The sequence below is a fragment of the Lepus europaeus genome, unplaced genomic scaffold (assembly GCF_033115175.1).
Source record: "Lepus europaeus isolate LE1 unplaced genomic scaffold, mLepTim1.pri SCAFFOLD_499, whole genome shotgun sequence".
NCBI classification, from domain to species: domain Eukaryota; kingdom Metazoa; phylum Chordata; class Mammalia; order Lagomorpha; family Leporidae; genus Lepus; species Lepus europaeus.
Window position 1 is genome coordinate 1 of NW_026909375.1, and position 23,694 is coordinate 23,694.

General features: G+C 48.1%; 1 protein-coding gene across 1 annotated transcript; it reads left to right on the forward strand.

Annotated features, from left to right (window-relative positions):
* Positions 1-1,620: 1,620 nt before the first annotated feature.
* On the forward strand, positions 1,621-10,402 carry LOC133755467 (methylosome protein WDR77). Its single transcript, XM_062185573.1, has 10 exons — positions 1,621-1,833; positions 2,082-2,267; positions 3,144-3,285; positions 3,539-3,588; positions 6,832-6,902; positions 7,032-7,086; positions 7,531-7,602; positions 8,165-8,273; positions 8,736-8,804; positions 9,359-10,402. Exons 1-10 carry the CDS (start codon positions 1,719-1,721, stop codon positions 9,516-9,518), a joined length of 1,029 nt encoding a protein of 342 aa, XP_062041557.1. The 5' UTR covers positions 1,621-1,718; the 3' UTR covers positions 9,519-10,402.
* Positions 10,403-23,694: the final 13,292 nt, after the last annotated feature.

Genomic DNA, 23,694 nt, shown 5'->3' on the forward strand with positions numbered 1-23,694 from the left:
CAGACATTATCCCCCTGGCTTCTTGTGAGAATGGGCTGTAACGTGGCAGGACTCAAGACCCAAGGGCACTAGTTAAGAGACTACTGGCAGTGAAAGAAGTGCTCAGGGTCCAGATGTAATCTGAAGGAGACTTACTCATGTGGCTGATAGGGAGTGGGAAAGAAAAAAACGTACCTTGCAAGTTGTACATGTGGTTAACTGTGTATTACCTGAATCATAATTATTTGTTTACATGTCTGTATGGATGGCTTCTCTGGCAAGTTGGATGCAGTCAACTAGAGAGCTACTTTATTGTAAATCTGACTCAATGAACGCCAGTTCTCAAGTCATGGGATAAATTCTGCAAGCTTTAGGGTTAAGTCTGGAAATACACAGAAACTGTAAAGGAAACTGACATGTCTTACGAAATAATTTTTTAATAGTGACAGGTGCTAATATTTCTTAAGCATATACTATGTATCAAGCAGTATCTTAGCGTTTCACAGGACTGAAGAGTCTTCTAAGCTGTACTATGATCCCCGTTTGGGAGAGGAAGACTGAGGTCACACAAGCGGAGGAGCCAGGTTCTACGCGGCCCCCACTCTAGACCACTACTCTACAGCTGCGAACACCCCAGACTGTGTGGGAGCTCCACCAGGCAGGCGCCGAGCCGTACAAACTCGCTGCACCTTAGACAAGTTAAATGTTTACGGCCTCAACGTATGATTTCTCCAACATGATCCGGCAGGAAAAGGCAAGAAGCGGGAAGACGCTGGAAGCCAACATGCTGCACTGTTTGACGTAGTAACATCTGCTCTTGGGTATGTAATCTTGTAATTTCGATTCTGGCTTTAGCAGCTGTGTCAGGTTGAAGGTCACACGGGAGAGGGGCGGGGCTTAGCGCACGTTATTTATCCTCTTAGGACAACATTCCGGGCGGTTACAAGAACCAGTGTTCAAGAAAGGAAATTTCTGGCCTAATGCTAGGGCGAGACACAGAGAAATGAAACGAGAGAAAACAAGGGCACAGAGAATGCCTCTCACACTTACCCCGGGCCCAGGAGGCCTGCGTTCTTCAGACCGGGGGCTGCGGAGACACAAGGCGCAGGTCAGCAAAGTCCAGGTGAAGCCTGCGCTGCCTTTCCCAGCCCCCGCGGTGCCCGATCACTAAGATCTTGCGCCTTTTTTGCCCTCCCAAGCGGCGCTCATCACGGTCCACCCAGGCCCAACGCGCCTTTCTGTGCCTTCTCAACCCTATGACCCCTAGACTCTCTTCCTTTACAGTGTCCCCGGTAGGCCAGACCAGAGTCTATACCCCTTACCGGCTGCGGCGGCGGCAGAAAGCACCACTCGGGACAGCATGGCCAGCGAAAGTCCAGGCGTCCCTGTGACCCCGGCCGAAGACTGTCAGGGGTGGGAGCAAGATGGCCGCCCACAAGTCTCGCGAGAAGAGAACGTGCTCTTCCCCCCGACCTTCCTCGCTTTCGTCTGGAGATTTTGCTTTTCTCGCGAGAAGAGGCGCAGTGGGTTGGGAGGGGAGGGCTGAAAACCTGTTGCCCGAGGGCGGCCGCCGGAAAACGGGATGGGAGCGTTGAAACAAATTATCGCGAGAAGTGGAGTTCCTGGAGCCCCCCAGAACGGGGCGGAGGCCCAGAGGTGCACCACGTGGGGTTGCCGCTGGAGCTGACTCTGCGGCCGGCGTCCAGTTCGGGTGTAGGATTGAAGCTGGAACCGTGGAGATGCGGAAGGAAACTCCGCCTCCTCTAGTGCCCCCGGCGGCCCGCGAGTGGAACCTTCCTCCGAATGCGCCCGCCTGCATGGAACGGCAGTTGGAGGCTGCGCGGTACCGGTCTGGTGAGCCGAGATCGGGGCCTGGGAACTCCCTCAGCCCTGCCCGGGCCGCTCCTCCCGGGATGCCCCTCCCCGCCCACCCCCGCCCCGCGAGCCGGCCAGACCTCTTGCCTTGCGTCGCCGAGCTGTCCCCAGCACTGCCCCGCGCTCCCGAGCCCAGATCCTGACTCGGCCCACGTGTTGGTCGGTGCGGTCGCCATGGAGACCGGCCGATCCACGCCTCGCGCGCTGACAGCTTGTCCCTCCCCTAGATGGGGCGCTGCTCCTCGGGGCCTCCAGCCTGAGCGGCCGCTGCTGGGCCGGCTCCCTCTGGCTTTTCAAGGACCCCCGTGCGGCCCCCAACGAGGGCTTCTGTTCCGCTGGCGTCCAGACAGAGGCCGGAGTGGCAGACCTCACGTGGGTGGGGGACAGAGGGATCCTCGTGGCTTCTGATTCAGGTGAGTCACTTCCCCCCTTCATCTCCTCGTGTGGCATGGAGCGCTGGGGCTTGGGTTGGCTGGGCTGAGTGATGTTCCGAACCAGTGCGTGGAGGAGCCCGAGAGTGTAGGTCCTGAATGCAAAAGGCTGTGTAGGTGGGAAATATCTTTTCCAAGATTCTAAATTGCCAGGTGGGCTATCCTAGGAAAAGCCACAACAAAGTTAAGAACTGGGTTGGAACCATTTCCCTTCCCTCCTAACCGTGCGCTAGAAACCTCAACCTAGACCTAGGATGATCTTGATTTTAAAGATGATGCTGAGGCCTTCCATTTTCTTCTTAAATGTCTGCATTCTTCGTTTTGAATGTCAGGCTCAGCAGTGGAGACTTTGAAACTGAAAAAATTCGAAATTTGAAACTAAAAAAACCTCATTGCACGGCGGTTTAAAAGGGGCACGTCGAAGATTGCTCTTCACACCAAGTGCAAGACACACAGTCAAGTGCAGCAGATATTTATGAGTGTCCAAATAGTTGGGAAGGGTTAGCGTCACTGGACTGTGTGCTGCTTTGACAGTTAGGGGGTCTTCATCCTTGTGCCCTGTTCGCTCACTGGAAGTGGAAACATGGGTTCTAGAGACTTTTGCCTTTTCCTGTCTTTTTTGAGGCACTTCCCCCTTGTAGTTGCCTGGGTTGCTACTAGGAAGACAGTAATGCAGCAGAAAGACAAGCCTGGGAAGTCGGCTAACCCCTCTGATGATGTGGCTTTTGCTTTTATGAGAAAAGCAATGTTCATTTAGTAACGATGACTACCTGAGTCTTAGAAGTGAATTTCTGTCTTGATATAATTCAAGCTTATGTTTCTCTCACCCCTAACCCCTACCCCAACCACCCCCGCCAGGTGCGGTTGAACTGTGGGAGCTGGATGAGAATGAGACACTTATAGTCAGTAAGTTCTGCAAGTACGAGCACGATGACATCGTGTCTACCATCAGTGTCCTGAGCTCCGGCACGCAGGCTGTCAGTGGTGGCAAAGACTTCTGGTGGGTCCCTGTTCTCGCTGCTCCCACCTCTGGGCCTCTTTTGCATGTCCTTGCTGTCCTATTAACCTGCTCAGGGCATAAGAAGCTGTTGACTGATAATAGCATGCTTTTTGCAGTCCATTGCAAATGGACCATAGGAAGAGTCCAGGAAGCAAGGACGTGAGACGTGTTGCTGAAAGGAAGTTCTTGTTTGAGCCTTTTTATGTTAGTAGGAGAGATCAAGCTTAAGTGTCCGTTTCCTTTTGCTTCTCAGCATCAAAGTTTGGGACCTTGCCCAGCAGATGGTGCTAAATTCATACCGAGGTGAGTATTCCTTCTTTTTTGTCCTGGCCTTAGCTGTTTTGTTTTTATTTTCCCCTGTGGGTGATTTGAACTTTGCTTGGGTGTTGGAGAAGCAGTTCCGTGTTCGCCTGCCTGCTAGTTTTCTTCTAAAATTATAGGCTCCAATATCTGCTCTTATCCCTTTTCTCATTTTCCTTATTTCTTTTTGGTTTTAAAGTTATATTTATTTTATTTGAAAAGCTGAGTTACAAAGAGAGAGAGAGAGAGAGAGAGAGAGACATTTGCTGGTTTATTCCCCCAATGGCTGTAATGGCCAGGGCTGGGCTAGGAGCCAGGAACACCACCCTGGTCTCCCACAAGGGTGGCAGGGGCCCAAGAACTTGGGGGCCATTTTCTGCTGCTTTTCTGGCCACATTAACAGGGAGCTGGATCAAAAGTAGAGCGGCAGAGACTCAGCCAGCACTCACAGATGCCAGTGTCACAGTTGGCGGTTTAACCTGCTACGCCACAACACTGGCCCCTCATTTTCCCTGTTTCTGTTGATGATCTTACCTCCTTCTCGAGCACAGAGAGTTCAGACTCTCAGTCCTGTTCCGCTTCTGCTGTTCCTCTACTGTTGGTTCCCAGGCTCTTGTGAGTCGTCTTCCATTTGGTCCATCCGCTCGCTGTGCATTTCTCCTGCGCCCAGTCATTTTCAGGCCCTTCCGCACACAGACGGAAGCCTGTCTCACACCTGGAACCTTCGGCTCTTTTGGTCGTTCATTGGTTCCTGTCTGTAGATCAGAATACCGTTTTTATGTCATGGCTTGCAAGCCCTTTTCACTGTCATTCTCCTCGTAGGCATGCAGTCCTGGCCTGAGCCAGTCACAGTAGATCCTTGACATTCTTGAACTTTTTAATATTCCCCTTCATAAAATGTTTATTTTCCTGGTCAGAACCATCTTTTTTTTTTTTTTTTTTTCCCTACGTTTTTCCTTTTTGCTTTCATTAGCAACATGAGCCATTGGGAGCCATTCCTCATGAAGATAATGTCTAGAACATGAAGTGCGGCTCGGGGCTGTGGATGCTGGGTGATCACTGTGGGTCTTCCAGTGGCTGGGTCCCTTTCCCTCACATGGTCCACCTGTAGGCCAGAGCAAAAATCACCGACTCGCACATCTCCCGGGCTTTCACATAAAGGGCAAATAGTGTTGAAATGCCAGTGCCCCCAGTCTACTATGCTTGCCTTTGATTTCTTAGACATGTGATGTGCTTTCCTGGATGATGCTAGCTGTTTTTTCAGCATTTCTTTCATTCGTGTCTCAGTCCTGACATGGATGTCCAAAGCTTTTGAGAGCAGAGGAACAATGTTTTCTTTCTTCATCTTTTGTATATCTCCATGGTGCTTATCTCAGAGCTTAGCTTTTTTCCAGGGAGCAATAAAGTCCTTTTCTAGCTTACCACCCATTCATTCCAGGGCTGGGAAAGAACTGTGGAAGGCAGTTTAATTCCACCCTTCTGTGTCAGAGGAGAGCTACTCAAACTGTCACGGCAAGTCTAATTGAAGGACTGTAGGGAAGTGGTTTCCACAGCCTCTGATTAACAGCAGTGATCATCAAAAATGTTTACTCTTAGAATATTTTGATAATCCTCCGCCTTGCGGCGCTGGCACACCGGGTTCTAGTCCCGGTCGGGGCACCGATCCTGTCCTGGTTGCCCCTCTTCCAGGCCAGCTCTCTGCTGTGGCCAGGGAGTGCAGTGGAGGATGGCCCAAGCCCTTGGGCCCTGCACCCCATGGGAGACCAGGAGAAGCACCTGGCTCCTGCCATCGGATCAGCGCGGTGCGCCGGCCGCAGCGCGCCTACCGTGGCGGCCATTGGAGGGTGCACCAACGGCAAAAAGGAAGACCTTTCTCTCTGTCTCTCTCTCTCACTGTCCACTCTGCCTGTCAAAAAAAAAAAAAAAAAGAATATTTTGAAAACTGTACTCCCTCATGTTTTAAAATTGCTAGCTAAAAGATTTTAAGCTGCAAAAGAGATAGTTTCTAACATCATTTATCATATACTTATATACTTTCAAGTATTTGTTAGCATTTTTGATTTGCAGATTAAGCCTGTTTGATTTGTACAAAATGTCTTCTCAAATAGCCTTTCAGGCAAAAATCCAGTATGCATTGTTAAGCCAGTTTCATAAGTTAGACTTAACTTTTTATCAAGAAAAGTTGAATTCATTGCTAAATTCTGGCAAATGTGTTAGAAGTGTCTTCCTACAACACCTATCAGATCTCTCAGCTGTTTTTGCTAGGTGTAGGTAAGGCGCAGAGCCATACTGGAGTGCATGATGTGACTGAAACAAGCTAAGTCCCCTTCACTGAATTTTGCCAGTGTTCCTGCTCTGGAGCTCCCTGGCTCTTAGGAAAAAGCCCCTTTTGCTCTTTAGGTTGGAACCTTTGGATTTTTACACCCCATGGAAAGGTTCGGGATGAGTAAGAGCCATGTGTTCCTTCTGTAAGGTAGGAGACACATGACTGAAAGTAGAGGCAGTTGAATTTTAGGCAAGAGAACTTTGGAGAAATTGATTTTCCTAAGTATCAGCACCCCGAACTTCCTCAAAAATTGTGTGTTTTACTTGGAGATACAGGGGCTCCAGTTATGAAAACTGCTATTCTGAACTTGGCTCCCGTATCCAGGATACCTTACTGGAGTTCACTGTGCTTACTAAGCCCCTCATTTCTCCTTCATCATCTTTGCAAGTTTTTTGCCCAGACATTTTTAGGTTTTAGAACACTTTAGCCTTTTTTTTTTTTTTTTAAATTGTTTATTTATTTGAAAGTCAAAGTTATGCAGAGAGAGAGAGAGGTCTTCCATCTGTTGGTTCACTCCCCAAATGGCTGCAATGGCCAGAGCTGTGCTGACCCTAAGCCAGGAGCCAGGAGTCTCTTCTAGGTCTCCTATGCGGATGCAGGGGCCCAATGACTTGGGCTGTCTTCTGCTTTCCCAGGCCACAGCAGAGAGCCAGATCAGAAGTGGAGTAGCCAGGACACGAACTGGCATCCAGATGGGATGCCAGCGCTTCAGGCCAGGGTGTTAACCCGCTGTGCCACAGGGCCGGCTCCGGCACTTTAACCTTTCTTCTTAGGTTTTATCTAGTCCTTTTCTCTCACAGAATTTGCTAAATGACAACAGGCCTGTGTCTTCAGATTCCCTCTCACCCCTTGATTGTATCTGGCTTGCCTTGTAGAGCCCTCAGTTGCCTCTGTCATGTTTTGTTTTCTCTCCTTCACAGCTCACGCAGGGCAGGTCACCTGTGTCGCTGCCTCGCCCCATAAGGACTCCGTGTTTCTTTCGTGCAGTGAGGTGAGATGCTGCCTCTGCTCTCCTAACCACACACCAGCCCTCTGTAGGCCAGAGTCTCTGGTGTGGAGAACTGGCCAGCAGTTGGTCCTTTGGCTTGTGAGACCATTTGAATGCTCCTCTTTCTTTTAGGACAATAGAATTTTACTGTGGGATACCCGCTGTCCCAAGCCAGCGTCACAGATGGGTGAGTCTGAGAGCCCTGGGGGAGGCTCTAGGAGCTTACCTGGAAGAAATGTTCTCTGACTAGAGTCAGAGGAAAACTGCTGTGTATGACATAAGTGACATAATTTTTTTCAGCTGGGGCTCTGCTAACCCCACTCTGTGCAATGAGTACAGAGAAGGAGGGAGAGGGGCTGGTTCCTGGGGGGTGATTTGCTTGGTCAGATGAGTGGGCAGAGGGCCAGAATTGGTATCTTCATGCTTGGTGTTTGAAACTTAGCTAATGTCTGGAAAGCGCAGGAGGCTGATGGATTAAGGTAGTTTCTGAGGTGCAGGAATGAGCACCCTGCTGCCTTAGCAGGGTGTGGGAAACGGAGTAAAGGTGCTCCTTGGAGTTAGAGTGACTTCTTTTGAGAAAGTGCTTCCTGTGGGTTCTGAGTTTTATTCTGGATCCTTCTTTCCTTTGCAGGCTGCAATGCCTCTGGCTACCTTGCTACTTCACTGGCTTGGCATCCTCAGCAGAGTGAAGTCTTTGTCTTTGGTAAGGCAGCGTGTCAGACTGCGTGTTGGCTCTGGGCACGGGCGGGTGGGAGAGGAAGCTCACTGGGTGCTGCACAGGCTCTTGCTGCTCCATCGCACAGCAACTTGAGCTGATGGATTGTAGTAATGGAGGGGTCAGGAAGGGGCATGACTCAAAAGTACTTGCAATTTAGCTTTGGTGAGCATAATGGTTTTTTCCCCAGTGAATCGATTCCTGTTTGTTCTGGCTCCTGTATTCTGGGCATGCCTAGTGGTTAGTGAGCCACAGAGCAAGTGCTTTGTTGTATTGGGAATTCTGTCCCATTGTGTGTTGAGTGGTACTGTTGTCTTGGTAATGAGGCCAGGCATACGGTGACATAGCTTATGGTTAAAATGACAGCTGCTTCATTCATTCACGCAGTTTTCACAAGCACCTCATAGTTGTTATTCCTGTTTTGCAAAAGAAACTGATGCTCAGAGCAGTCGACTTGTCCAGGCTTGAGAAACTGGGATTCAGATCTGGATCTGGCTGACCCCACAGCCCGTGCGCTTAACCTCTGCACCGTGTTCCCTTTGTTCTGCAGGTGATGAGAATGGGACTGTCTCTCTCGTGGACACCAAGAGTGCGGGCTGTGCGCTCAGTTCTGCTGTGCACTCGCAGTGTGTCACTGGGCTGGTGTTCTCGCCCCACAGGTACAGTCCTTTGTCATCGGGGACCTGAGGGGCCTGAATGGGAACAGGCTGTGTAGGCGAAGCACTGCTGACTGGGCGGCCCCTTGGAGCACACGGTACTCTGGCCCCGCTCTCAGAGCTGCAGAGATCTCTCAAGCCTGGGGACCTTTCTTGGGTTCCATAGGCTGTGTGAAAATGGTTGAAAAGGGGCCTCATTTTTGCTTAGCACCCAAAGTGACTAATCCGTGGGCTCCTGGGCTGGGTGCGGGGAGAGCCTCTGTTTCTGGGTTGCTGTCGAGGCCACAGAGAGGGGCCAGATGCGGTGGTTTGTGGCCAGGATAATGGTCAACCTGACTTTGCTCCATTCCCTGGAACTTGTAACGGGGACTTGCAGGGTTGCGACCTCAGCCGCAGCTGGCCCAGGGAGGGTGGTGGTGGGGATCCTCGGGCTTTCCTCTCCCAACCCTCTGCTCGCTCTCCCAGTACGCCCTTCCTGGCCTCTCTCAGCGAAGACTGCTCGCTTGCTGTGCTGGACTCCAGCCTTTCCGAGGTGTAAGTGTGGCGTGGAATCCCGTGACACGGAGTCGGGCAGGGAGCAGCGGGCGGTGGGGCGTCTTTCTCCTCAGAAGTGGGCATAGCCTCTGTGGAGGGACGGGCTGACGGAAGCAGGCAGAGTGTTGACAGCTGGCTGTGTTGCTGGGGGAGGAGGAGTGTGGGTGGTGGGTGGGATTTCCAAGTCTAATCTTCAGTCCTCTCCCACCAGGAGACAATGTAGCCTTTTCCCGTAAAGAGCCAGGACTGTGCAGTGCAGCCTGCGGTAGGGTAAAAGGCACCAGAGCCAAGATCTGAGTTAGGGCTCTGTCTTCGCCGTGGCTTGCTGTCTGAGCCTGACTCGTGTCCCTGCCTCACTCTGTCTGCCACTCTTTGTTATGAGAATGGAGGGCTGGGTGGCATGGCTGGTGGCACACACCGTGGGTAGTTACACTGTTGTCCTGGTGATAAAGCCACACACAGACAATGTGCCCTGCATCTTTGGGTCTGTCTTCCCCAGGTGCGCATTTTCTTGTCTCTGCCATGCTCAGACTGTTTTTGTTTCTCTCTTGTAGGTTTAGGAGCCGGGCCCACAGAGACTTTGTCAGAGACGCTACTTGGTCCCCGCTCAATCACTCCCTCCTTACCACGGTGGGCTGGGACCATCAAGTCATCCACCATGCCGTGCCCACAGAGCCTCTCCCAGCCCCGGGACCTGAGAGTGTGGCCGAGTAGGTTGGATTTCAGACGGCAAGCAGATCTGCTCCCGTGCCCCGCCCCTCAGCGTGAGACAACCAGAGCCTTTTACAGAGGGGCGACACCCTAGATCTGTGCGGTTAATCCGCCCTGTCTCTGCCTGAGGGAGGCCGGATTCTGGGAGCCTGTAGTCACAGAGAGGAAAGGCTTGGAACACGGGAATGTAAGTGTGTAGGTGTGTGTGCAGATCTCTAGTTGTTGGTGGTGGGAGGAATCAACAAGAAATCCATCCCACATCTTCCCCGAGCACCGCCCCCAGCCTCCCCTCCGCAGATGTCCACTGCTTCCCGTGTAGCTGTCTCAGGAATTGCCCGTGTCTGGGTGGGGTGTGGGATGGGGGCACCCTGGGTTCTTGGAAGCAGCTCTCGATGCCCCTCAGGGACAAGAGCAACATTCTGAGCTCTTCTGTTCCCCAAACTTCAGCCCAGCTACTTTGAGGAAGAGGCAGGACACGCCACAGTGGTACACAAACTCCTTGCCGTTAAACCGAGTCAGAAACCAACTTTCTGGCTGGAGCGTGTGTGAAGCCCGTAGCTTCTCCTTCACGCCCCCATCCCGCTCCCGAATGATGTGTGTGTGAGGGATGAGTGTTCTGTCAGACTCCATAAAGAAAAGTTTGGAGATGATGGAGGCTTAAAGACATTTCAGTTATATTAGCAAACTGACATAGACTGTTACAGAGAAATCTCGGCTCCTTCTCCCACCCGAAAGCAGCCTGGCACCTGACCTCTCCTGCCCCTGGCCCCTTTCCCTGGATAGAGGAAGTCTGCATGCTGTGTCTGTGGACTCCGGAGGTTTTTAATTCCAGCATCAGAGAATTAAAAATGATTGTTGATGGAATAAAGAGGCATTGTCAGCCTGTGTGTTTTGCAGTACGTGTGGTACTTCACTTGGGCAGGTCACCAGGGTGCATTGTGTAGCCCATCGCCTTCTGTGTGCTCGCTCACTTCCCAGAGTGGCTAGCTGGAATATAGGTGAACATTTATTTGTTCCTTGGGTTGGCAGAGTGGATCAGTTACTGATTGTGTTAAAACTAAATACAATCTATTACTTAATTTGGAGTTTAGGTAAAATTATGAAACTGGGCAGTTTGGAGGAATTTGGACACAATCGTCCCAGCTCTGTCCATTGTGGCCATCTGGGGAATGAACCATCAGGTGGATGAACTTTCTCTCTCACTCCCTGTCTCTGTAGCTCTATCTCTCAATAAGTAAATTTTTTTAAAAAAGACTTTTATTTATTTGAGTTACACAGAGAGATAAGGAGAGGCACAGAGAAAGAGGTCTTCCATCTGATGGTTCACTCTGCAATGGCCGGAGCTATGCCGATCCGAAACCAGGAGCCAGGAGCTTCTTCTGGGTCTCCCACGTGGGTGCAGGGGCTCAAGGACCTGGGCCATCTTCTACTTCTTTCCCAGGCCATAGCAGAGAGCTGGGTTGGAAGTGGAGCAGCCGGGTCTTGAACCAGCGTCCATATGGGATGCCAGCGCCTCAGGCCAGGGTGTTAATCCACTGCGCCACAGCTGGCCCCATAAGTAAATCTTTAAAAAAAAAAAAGTGATGGAGAAAAAAACTATAAGAGATTAAAATCCAAGGAAACCTGTGTGCCCAGAGAATCTTCAGAAAGTTCATGGAAAATATGTTTGAAAAAATGTACGAATGGATTTCAAAATTTTTTGAACCCAAATCAATACCTTTTAATTCCATTTCCCCACAAATTTAAAAGTGTCCATGTGTCAAGGTGGTTAAAATGATATCAAAGAAGGAGCAATGTTTGAAGAACAGTCTTTTATGGTGAAAAATGTGTATGTTTGGGTTCAGGGAAACCTGTGCTGATGAGACTAATTCACATATACGAGTGCTCGCTACCAAGATCTTTGCAAACCTACTCACAGTTCAGTATGTGACCACAGTGAATGGGTGGATGGATAGGTTGTAATAAGGAAAGAAAACAGTTCAAAGTGTGCTCAGTGAGAAGAGTCTTATCACACGTGGGTAAATCAATAGGTCCTTAGCTTGGGAATAGTTCCAGTAAAATAAGCATGGACTTACTGATGATGGGAGAGAGAGAGTAGTTTTGTTTGGTTAAAAACAAAAATCACAAAAAAATACCAAAAATTTCAGGGGCCAGCGTAGAGGGTTAAGCAGCTGCCTGCGACGCTGGCATCCCATGAAGGGGCTGGTTCATGTCCCCGGCTGCTCCATCTCCTTCCTGATGGGCCTGAGAAAGCAGCAAAAGATGGCCCTAGTACTTGGGCCCCTGCCACCCACATGGGAGACCCGGATGAAGCTCCTGGATCCTGGCTTTGGCATGGGCCAATCCTGACTATTGTAGCCATTTGGGTAATGAACCAGCAATTGGAAGATTTCTCTCTCCTTTCTGTAATTCTGCCTTTCATAAATGTCTTAAAAAACAAAAAAATTTGCCTTTAACATCACTGGTTCCAATGTCTAAATATGAGTAAATCCATTTCCTAACTAGATTATTCTCACTTCAAGGTCCATTAACGCTTGACTGACTATATTCTGCTGAACTCTGGTCTACCACAGTCTAAGAGACTAATCCCTTGGCCAGTGCTCAGAACCACAAAGTACTGAAGAGAGCGTACGTGTGGCTTTGTCAGACACGGGGTTGGGATGTCTCCCGCCTGACATGACAATCTGGTATACAAAAGCTATACAGACATTACCTACTGGTTTACAATCACAACAGCTCCCTGCTAGTGCACCTGGGAAAACAGTGGGCAGTGGCCCAAGTACTTGGACCTCTGCACCCATGTAGGAGATCCGGAAGAAGCTCCTGGCTCCTGGATTTGGATCAGCTCAGCTCCAGCTGTTGCGGCCATTTGGGGAGTGAACCAATGAATAGAAGTTCTCTCTCTGGCCAGTGCTGCGGCTCACTAGGCTAATCCTCCGCCTATGGCGCCGGCACCCCGGGGTTCTAGACTCGGTTGGGGTGCCGGATTCTGTCCCGGTTGCTCCTCTTCCAGGCCAGCTCTCTGCTGTGGCCCGGGAGTGCAGTGGAGGATGGCCCAAGTGCTTGGGCCCTGCAACCGCATGGGAGACCAGGAGAAGCACATGGCTCCTGGCTTTGGATCAGCGCGGTGCGCTGGCCACAACAGCCATTGTGGGGTGAACCAACGGAAAAGGAGACCTTTCTCTCTGTCTCTCTCTTACTGTCCACTCTGCCTTTCAAAAACAAAAAACAAAAACAAAACAAAACAAAAAAAAACAGAAGTTCTCTCTCTCTCCTCTCTCCTCTGTAACTGCCTTTAAAAGAAATCTTTAAAAAAAATAAAACTTATTTGAAAGGGAGAGAGTGCTGTCATCTGCTGGTTCACTCTTCAAATGCCTACCATTTCTGGGCTAGGCCAGGCCAAAACCAGAAGCTGAGAACTCCAGCATATCACTCAACATCATGGCAGAGACCCAACCACCTGAGCCATCATCTGCTCTCCTCCCAGGGTGTACATTAACAGGGAACTGGAATTGGGCGTGGAGCCAGGACTGAAACCCGGGCGCTGCAGGAGATGTAAGCGTCTCCACCAATTCAGAACCATATGCCAGCCCCCAAGTTCCTTTCTGATATCTTGATTTATCCTCTGACTCATTGGTTGTTCAGGAATGTGTTAATTTCCATATATTTGTGATGTTTCCAAAATCCTTCCTATTAATGATTTCTAGTTTTACATTATTGTGTTCAAATAAGATAGCTGATATGATTTATTTCTTCTGAAACTTTTAAAAAATATTTATTTACTTATTTGAAAGTTAGAGACATACAGAGAGAGAAGGAGAGGCAGGGAGAGGTCTTCAGTCTGCTGTATCACTCCCCAGTTGGCCGCAATAGCTGGAGCTGCGCTGATCCAAAGCCAGAAGCCAGGAGCTTCTGCCGGGTCTCCCACACAGGTGCAGGGGCCCAAGGACTTGAGCCATCTTCCACTGCTCTTCCAGGCCATAGCAGAGAGCTGGACTGGAAGAGGAGTAGCCAGGACTAGAACCAGTGCTCATATGGGATGCTGGAGCCACAGGCGGAGGATTAACCTGTGCTACAGCGCCAGCCCCTGTTATAACGTTTTTGTGGAAGACTATTTTGTCTGATATGAAGTGTAGCAGTTCCAGCTGTCTATTGGTCATCACTTGCATGGAATTGTTTTGTTTGTTTTACTATTCCTTCACTTTAGTCTTCGTGTGTCCTAAAAGTTAGAGTCTGTTGAAGAGAGCGTATTGTTGGATTTTATTTTTTTTATTCCATTCAAGTACTCTATCTTTTCATTTAAGAATTTATTTGATTTACAGTCAATAATTGTGGACTGTGCTCCCTTCTTCGGGTGTTCTCTTTCCTTTGTGATTTGTTCTTTTTTCTTTTTTTTTTTATAAGTGATGTGCTTTGATTCCTTGCTCCTTTTTTTTGTGTGTGTCTGTTAGAATTTTTAAATTTCCTTTGTAATTACTATGGGGCTTACAAAATGCATCTCATAATTATTCTAATTTAAGCTGGCAACAGCTTAACTTGATTGCATATAAAACCCCAAACTTTTATCCCTCCAAGGATTTTATGCTATGGAGTCGGGCTTTCCATTTTTTGATATCTTATGTAAATTAACAAGTTATTATAGCTACAGTCATGTGTTGGATTCCCTTTGGGAAATGTATTACTACGTGAGTTCACTATGGTTTGAGCACCAGGAGTGTGCTTACACAAAGCTGGACAGTACAGCCTATACACACGCAGGCTGTGTGGGAGGGAGTGCCATCCACGTGGCAGCTGTCTAATGAGCCATCGTCTAGTGCATGACTCGTTATTTTTAAGAGTTGTTTTAACTTTTGTGTCAGAGTTAAAAGTGATTTACACAGGATTCTAGTACTAGAGTATTCTGAATTTGACCACATATTTATCTTTAGCCTTTTATTTTTCACTTTATTATTTAGCATGCTTTCATTTCAACTTGAAGAGCTTCCTTTAGCATTTGCTGTAAGGCAAGCTTTTGTTTGTCAGGGAATGTCTTCATTTTTCCTTCATTCCTGAAGGATGTCTTTGCTGAATGTAATATTCTTGGTCAGCAGTGTTTTTGTCTTTCCAGCTCTTTGAATATGCAAGGAAACTTCAAAAAGTTCATGGAAAATGGAATTATGATACATTTATTTTAAAATCCATGCATGATTTTTTATAATGTACATTTTTCATGACCATTTTTAAGACTCTTCCTCATACAGAGAGATTTCAATTTTTCTTGCACAAAAATAAAGTTACCATAAATTTTGCTTTTTCACAAAGTTTTTGAGGTACCTACTCACTTTGCTTGCAAGGTTTCTGTTGGGAAGTCTACTGATAGCATATGGGGAACTCCTTACTTGTGGCAAATCTTTTTGCTCTTGCTGCTTTCAAGACTCTGAGGCTTACACATATTTATTTATTTGAGAGGCAGGCACTCAGGGTTCCCGTCTGCTGGCTCACTGCCCAAATGGCTGCAGCAGCTGGGCAGGATGGAGATCAAAGCCAGGAGCTGGGAACACAATCCAGGTCTCCTACAGGAGTGGTAGGAGCCCAGTCACTTGAGCTGTCACTGCTTCAGCCCAGGGTCTGCATTGGCAGGAAGCTGGAGTCAGGAGCTGGAGGCAGGAATCAAACCCCGGTACTCCGGCCTGGGATACAGGCATGTTAACTGCTGGGTTAGATGCCTGTCCTTTCTTATATTTTTGATAATTTGACTATGTCTCAGGGTAGTCTTTGGGTTTATCTTTTTTGAGGCTCTTTAAGTGTTATGAATGTGACCGTCTGTTTACCACTTGAGATTTGAGAAGTTCTCATGCAGTATTTCTTTAAATAAGCTTTCTACTCCTCCTTTTTCCATATTTTCTTCTGGAACATTATTTTACATTTGATGGTGTTCTATAAACTCCTCTTGCTGTCTTGCTGGTTTTTTTTCTGTCCCTCTAATTCAGGAGTGGGGAATGTCTGGTCCGTGGATCATTCAGTGTGGCCCTGCCAAGCCAGCTGCAGGTGGGACGCAGTAGATCTATAGCAGGCTAACGTTTGACTTGGTACATTTGTATGACCCACAGATGACACTGTAAATGTCCAAATGGCCCTTGGCAGAAAAAAGTTCCCCCACCCCTGCACTGGTTCCTTTCAAATGACTTTTCTCTAATGTTGCTTTCTTCTGCATGATCAAGTCTGCCGTTGAAGATTGCTGTTTTAAAATTTTCAACTCTGTAATTGAATCCTTTAGCTCTAGGACTCTGACTTTAAAAAATATTTTTGATTGCATTACTAAACTCATTATTAATCTAACTTTTCTTTTTTTTTTTTTTTTTTTTGACAGGCAGAGTGGATAGTGTGAGAGAGAGAGAAAGAGAGAAAGGTCTTCCTTTTTGCCGTTGGTTCACCCTCCAATGGCCGCTGCGGCCAGCACATCTCGCCGATCCGAAGCCAGGAGCCAGGTGCTTCTCCTGGTCTCCCATGTGGGTGCAGGGCCCGAGGACTTGGGCCATCCTCCACTGCCTTCCTGGGCCACAGCAGAGAGCTGGCTTGGAAGAGGGGCAACCGGGATAGAATCCGGCACCCCAACCGGGACTAGAACCCGGTGTGCCGGCGCCGCAAGGCGGAGGATTAGCCTGTTAAGCCATGGCGCCGGCCTAATCTAACTTTTCTTATTGTGCTTATGTTTACATTTCATTGAGCTTCTCAGAGATGATTATTTTAAATTTTTCTTTAAGCAGTTTGTTCATCTCTATTTCTTTTCAGTCTGTCACTGGAGCTTTGTTAGTTTCCTCTGATGGAATCCTGTATACCTCATTCTTCATGACATATGTAGCCTTGTGTTGGTGTCTGTACATTTGAAAGGAGGAAACATCTCTATTAGTCTTTTTTTTTTTTAAGATTTTTTTTTTTTAATTTGAAGGGCAGAGTTACAGAGAGGCAGAGAGAGAGAGAGAGAGAGAGAGAGAGAGAGAGGTTTTCCATCTGCTGGCTCATTCCCCAAATGGCTGCATTGGCAGGAGCTTGGCCCATCCAAAGCCTGGAACCAGGAGTTTCTTCCAGGTCTCCCATGTGGGTGCAGGGTCCCAAGCACTTGGGCCATCTTCTGCTGCTTTCCCAGGCCATATCAGAGAGCTAGACTGGAAGTGGAGAAGCCAGGACTCGAACCGGCACCCGTATGGGATGCCAGCACTGCAGGTGGCAGCTTTAACCGCTATGCCACAGCGCTGGCCCCTCTACTGGTCTTTACATGCAGGTTTCATCAAGTAAAGGCCTTCTCTTGTTGGGTCGCTGGGCTGAGAATTGCCTCTTGGGATCCCAGTTGAATGGGGTTGAAGATGGGACGTAGGGTTGCTGCTGAGTCCACAGTAGAGTCTGCAGTTGGTGGGCCTGTTAATAGGTCTTCTCCTGTCATGGATCCTCCTGGTCCCTAGGTGGACTGCACTGCCTCCAGGGCCTTGCTTGGTAAGGTTGGCACTGCAGTGAGGATCTGTTTCAGGGTCTGCAGACGGAGGGCCCATCATTAAGGTATACAAATGGGTGTGGCTTTCTTTAGGTCCCTGGAAGTGCTCCCACTGGGGAACTGAGTGGATCTCTGGGCAGGTAGTACTGGCCCTAGGTCATAGCTGAGAAGGGCTGGATCTGAGCCACAGGACTGCTTCAGGTTTAAAGTTGAGACTGAAGTCTACATGGCTACCACTGGGGTCCTGGACAGATGTGTCTTCTAGTGGGTCCCTGGGCAGGCAGGAATTCTCCCAGACTGCAGGTAAGGGTGGTGGGTGGGGCTGTAGCTGATTTACAGTCTATTTAAAAGTCCACAGTGGGACTGAGGTCATACTGAGGGTCCATGGGCAGGCAGGACTGACCTTAGACTGCAGCTAAGGGGGCTGGAGCCAATTGTCAGCATCCAGAGCTGGGAGTGAGATTGACAGACCCACAGGCTTGTCACTTAAGCCACTAACATGCACGACATTTCCTGGGACCCTGAGTGGATGGTTTTGGTAGCACAACAAAGGTCAAACAGGATGGTAGCTAAGTCTACAGGGGAATGTCACTATTTCCAGGTTTGGAATTGGGACCTTGGTTGGCCAGGCTTCCACCTGGGCAGGTGTATGTCTCTTTGAAACAACCCTTCTAGGTCTTAGGCTCCACTGGACTTTCACAATGCCCTACCTGTATCCCAAGACTCCCATGTAATTGTTGCTATAAGGGATGTGCGTGGGGGAGCCTCTGTTCTGCCAGCTTGCTGACCTGGGACTAGATCTAAAGAGTGAGTCTTAAAGGTTAAGTGTGGGTTAGCTGATGGTTGGGGCTGGGGAAGAATTCCAGATGGAAGTGATGGTGTAGAAGTGCTGCTGTGGAAGGAACCTCAAGCACAGTAGAACAGAGGGTCTCTGCAGTCCGGGTTAGATGAGGCAGGGACAGAGCAGCTGGGTTGCTGCTGCTGTGAGCCATAGTAAGAATCTCAAACAGAAGCAACATGCTGGGTGTGCTTTTAAAATAGATTGCATGGTTGTGATTTGGGGGGGAGGCAGTGGGAACTTAAAGGGGGGCCCCAGTTTTCTTTGCCCCTAGGGTATAGGCAGGTAAATTGGTTTGGCCATTTGAACATTCCCACCTGGGACTTAAACCTGGTGGTAGTGCTGCAAAGATTCAAGGACTGGGTAGCTGGGGAGGGTGTTGTGGCAGTGTGTGAAGCCTCTGTTTGGGGTGGCCACATCTGATTTCAGAGTGCTGGTTTGAGTCCCAGGTACTCTGCCTCTGATCCAACTCACTGCTAAGATGTCTGGGAAACAGCAGAAGGTGGCTCAAGCACTTGAGTCTTTGCTACCCATGTGGGAGACCTGAATGGAGTTTTTGGTACCTGGCTTCATCCTGGCACAGCTTTGGCTGTTGTGGCCATTTGGGGGAATGAACCAGTGATGGAAGTTTGCCCCTATCTCTCCCTCTCTCTATTATTCTGTCTTTTAAATAAACAAATAAGCCTTTTTTTTTTTTTAAAAGCCACAAAGCTTGGGTAGCTGGCAATGAATGACAGTAGCCCAGTGGTACCAGCAACAGGAGTAGCAGTGGAGTTTGCTAACAGGCTTCCCACAGCAAAAAACATCCATATATAAAGGCTGGGTCCCCAAGGTGGTGGTATTGGGAGGTGCTGTGGAACTTTAAGAGATGGGGCCTTGCAGAGAGGTCATTAGGTCACTGGGGCCCTGCCTTAGGAGAGTACTGTTGGGCCCCAGTCCCCTGTTCCTGGCTCAATATATGATCGATTTCCTGTCGCCACCACTTCCCTTTCCAGAGGCCAAACCATGGCCCCATCTGGGACTGTGAACCTCCAAAACTGAACTCAGTAACCCACTTCTCTTTATAAGTTAGCTGCCTCAGGTATTCTGTTGTAATTCAAAGCCAACACATTCTCCAGGATTTATCTGGGTTTTGCAGCAGCCAACTGGGTGAATTAAGGAAGATGTCTTAGAAATCATCACCTCTGAATTACTTAAGTCTTTGGGGGTGGCATTTTTTCCCTCTGCAGTTCCTCTAGGAATTAGTATTGCGTTCCTTTACTATGTTGTTTTATTGTGGGTGCTCGTATTCATACATGATTCCAAGAACTTTTGCTTGGCCCTTCCTACTATAATAATGCTTCTTCCATAGGTCCGTGAAATGAGGTGAGGATTCTGCTTGTTGCTGACTAAGTTCCAGTGTACATTCTGGGTCCTAAGGAATTAACCACAGGGATAAGCCCAGGGTCACACTGGGCCACTGTTAGATGAACTTGGGCTGGGACTCCATGTACCCCTAGAACTTCGTAAGCCCCCAGTGACAGGTAGACCAAGGTCTAAATCACGCACCAGGAAGCTGTGTGCAGAAAGCCTGCGCCCTCAGACCACAGGATGCTTTGGGTGACACAGCCAGAGTTGAATCAGACCACTGAGGGGCAGGCAGTCCGGATTGACATCTGAGTTACATCTTTAGTTTCGAATGTTTCTGATTTTTTTTTATTGCATCGTAAGGGTAGAATATACATGTTTGTTGAATAAACGAGTAAATGAATGAATGAATTGCTTTCAGGGCAATGCCATAGACTCTTAGAGTAGGAGAGGACCCCAGGTGTCAATTGGTTCCACCTGTTGGACAATTAGTGCAGTACTGTTAGGTGCTGACCTCACTGCCGATAGCAATAATCTTCAGCAACAGTTGCCACTGTGAGTGGTCAGCCCGAGCCAGCCATCTCACACTTGTCATCTCTGTTCCCCTAAGAGCATCCACGAAATATAGGGTCATTGTCAGATACATTGTTAAGTCTTTCTCGACCAACTGCCCCGCTCTGCCTGTTTCTAAGCCTGTATGTGCTCATTTCCTTGGCTGTACTTTTTCTCAGCTTGTTTCTCAGTTTGTTCCAAAGCCAGACCACTTAACTGCTGGTTCTGGGGCTACAAAGAGAGATCAATTATGGATCCTTCACTAAAACAGCTCACTTTGTAATAAAGGAGACAGTTTGTTTAATTAAAAAAAAAAAGATTTATTGTATTTATTTGAGAGGCAGAGTGACAGAGAGAGGGGGGGGGGTCTTCCATTCACTGGTTCACTCCCCAGATGGCTTCTTCAGTGGCTGGGAAGTCTGAAGCCATGAGCCTGGAACTCCATCTGGGTCCCCCAAGTGGGTACAGGGACCCAAACACTTGGGCTATCCTCCTCTACTTTCCCAGGCACTTCAGCAGGAATGCTAGACCAGAAATGGAGCAGCTGGGACTCAAATCAATGCTCATATGGGACGCTGGTGTCACAGGCAACAGCTTCACCTGCTGTGCCACAATGCTGGCCCCCATTTTGTTTAATTTTTAAATCTAGTGTTGCAAGTGTTTAAATAGTAATGCACTCTCAAGTTTGTGTGGAATGAAAGGAACAGAACAATGACAGCAACAACAAAGAGCTGTCTGCTTAGCCCAGGGCTGCTCGCCCTCTGCACTACTAAGTTATCAGTACTGCCCAAGTTTCTGTGGTGGGGCTGCCTTGTGCACTGCAGGGTGTTTAGCAGCATCCTTGGCTTCTATGCTTTAGGTACCAGACGCACACCCTCCACAATTGTTCCAACCCAAAATGTCTGCAGACCTTGTCAAGTGTCCCCAGGGGGCAAAACTGTGACCAATAGAGCACCACTGGCTTAAAAGGCAAAGAAAGGGACCACGGACAGACGTGCAATGACGTAGTCATCATCTCCTAATGATGGTCCTTTCGTCAGTTGGGATTTTTGTTTTGCTTTTACTACTTTGTGTTACAGATAAAACTGCAATGAACAAACCAGTGCTTTCTTTGCATATTTGGGCTAGTATATCTGTGTGATACATTTTTATAAGGGAAAGTACTGGGTTGTAGGATGTGTGTGTTTAGGTTTGCAGTGTTACCAAAATGACACCTAAAGAGATTAAACAAATAACACTACATTTACTATTTTATTAAAGATATTCTTTTTTGAAGTGCCTCGACATTTAAGCTTAAATAAGGCCTATGAAAGTATGGGTTTATATGCTAATATATATTCTCTGGTATACATTAAAACATATGCATTAGATATGAAAATAAAAAATCCTTCACCCACCACCCCAAATCATCTTTTATATCAAGTATGGGGAAATCTTCATTGTCAAGATTGGATAACTGACTGGAGAATTGACACTGATCTGTAGTCAACACTATTTGGATTCTCAGATTATTCAAGCCACTGATTTTGTTCAAGTCCTACTTCTGCATTCACAAGAGTGCTGTGAGGGATTCGGTCACATCTTGTTAAAACCAAAGCACTGAGAGCTTGGTTTATCTAGATAAATCTTCTAGAATATGAAAGCGGTTGCAGTTGTGTAGGAATTTCTTCAGTTAGTCACCCAAACAAGAGACATTGTAACTGTCTAATCTCCCTCGTGAGAAGAGCCCAAGTGCTGAGGAGGAGTATTTTCTGAGCGTCTGGGTGGCTGTGTAAAAATAAAAAGCAATGGGTGTATTATTATTATTATTTTTGACAACAAGAACTTGGGGAAAAGGATGAGGGCCAACAGAACAACACGGCACGCCGATTTTCTATAACCCTCATTCAGCATTTTGCTGTTAATCATCTGCTAGGCTCACAGAGTCACAGTTGCCTGCGCTTTGGCACGGTCATCCCTGAATTAAGCAGAGGTCATTCTTGCAGGTCCATTGTTAGGTCTTGGCGTTCTCAGCATCATCAGTTACTCTTGCAGGAATGGAGCGGTCAGGGCTGAGATCCATCCCTGCCACTGCGGCAGTGTGGGAACCCAGAAGGCTGAGCTGCAGGGGATGAGGTTCAGATGGGCAGGCGGACTTGGCATCTGTGATGGGTACAGCCAGGAGTCTGTGTGGAAAGGCACAAGCCCAGTGGAGAATCTGTGCTGTGCAGTCTTCAGCAGGGGTGCCAGCAGGTGGGGGACTCGGGAGTAGAGAGTGGCTGGCATTCCTCGTCAAGAAGATTTTAAGGAAGCCGGGTAGCTCTTGGGGTAGTGGGAGCCTGGCAAGATTGGGTCCGGACCAGGCCCTAGGAGTCAAGTGTGTGCTTGCAGTTTATAGAACAGGAAGTCAGAGCAGAGAACAGACGGCAAGAATTAGGAACTGGGGAACAAGCCCAATGTATACATGTATCACAGCATCACAGAATTTTCCGTATCAATTAATGAACAGACAACCACATCAGGGTTAACCTAACCAATAATACAAGTTATTGCCAAGCCTGATCCAGTGTTCAGACCACTACCTCCCTTACAGGTTAACATTGGCCCAGGTGGGACTCCAGGGACCCAGTACAGAGTAGGAACTGAATCTCGATCTATTTGATAAAAACAACTCATGTTTTCCTCACCGCACCCCTCATGCTGCTTCTCCATGAAAAAAGACACACACAGGGGACGTGACCAACCTGTTCACGAGGCCATAGGCTCCTTGAAGGAAGGAACTGCCTCAAGTTCCTAGGGGCACCTGGCACGTGCTCAAGGATTATTGTTGAATATGTAACGAAAGCAAAGACCAAGGAGCAGGTGGAGACCCAGTCTCTGAGAAGTGAGGTTCTCACAGCGTTCCAGGGAGCTCTCCCTGCCCAAGATATTCTATACTGTTTACTGTTTTAGTCCACAATAGCCAAGAAAACTGCTGTTTTAAAAATGGCGATTTTCCTGATTTTGTTCATACTGAAAATGAGGATAGATATTCTATGAATCTGGCCACTGATCATTGTTATTTTTCTTGGTCACATTGGAGGGTACTTCAAAACATTTGTGTAAAAATAGAATTAAAAGATAAGATCCTTTTGGTGCAAAAGTATTTGAAATCCATGTATAGGTTTTTTACCACATCATTTTCCATGCATTTTTTTTTAAAAAAAGATTTGCTTATTTATTTATTTATTTGAAAGGCAGAGTGACAGAGAGGAAGAGACAGAGAAAGAGAGATTTTCTATCTGCTGGTTCACTTTCCAAAAGGCTGCAAAGGATGGGCCTGGGCCAGGCTGAAGCCAGGAGCCAGGAACTCCATCCTGGTCTCCCACATGGGTGGCAGGGACCCAAACACTTGGGCCATCCTCTGCTGCCTTCCCAGGCACATCAGTAGGGAGCTGGATCAAAGTGGAGCAGCTGGGACTCAAACTGACACTCTGAAATGGGATGCCAGCATTGTGAGTGACAGCTTAACCTATTTGGCACACACCAGCCCTTTGCATGAACTTTTTGAAGTCTCTGTGTTATATCGACCCCTGCTTAGTACCTTGTGTTAGCACGTGTGGATTAGGAGCAGGGACACATCTTTATGAGGAGAAAGATACGGCCTGGGACCCCCGAGGCAGAGGGAGACAACTGATGGCTGCTAGCAGCGGGGGCTAACACAGACCTTTGTTTATTCTTGATACTGTGGTTGTTACACTTTTCCCAAGTTGGCTGTCAGACGTCCAGACGTGTCTTCATCACATTGCCGAGGGTCGTGGCACATTCTCACCATCGCTGCATACGCTGACTCCAATATTGTTGGCTCACTTAAAAATTCCGATTTGTGTCTTCTCTCTTGAGAAATTGAAGGCTCCACCAACACCGAGTCTTTCTCAGCTGTCTGACAGCGAAGCTTGGTGGAAGTGTGTCACTGGGCTTGAACCATTGTTCCTCTAAGAATGCAGAAATCAAGC

Coding starts and splice junctions, on each gene's coding strand:
- LOC133755467 (XM_062185573.1), top strand. CDS start 1,719: ATGCGGAAGGAAACTCCGCCTCCTCTAGTGCCCCCGGCGGCCCGCGAG. Junction 2,268..3,143: donor CCTCGTGGCTTCTGATTCAG/GTGAGTCACTTC, acceptor CACCCCCGCCAG/GTGCGGTTGAACTGTGGGAG. Junction 8,805..9,358: donor GACTCCAGCCTTTCCGAGGT/GTAAGTGTGGCG, acceptor TCTCTCTTGTAG/GTTTAGGAGCCGGGCCCACA.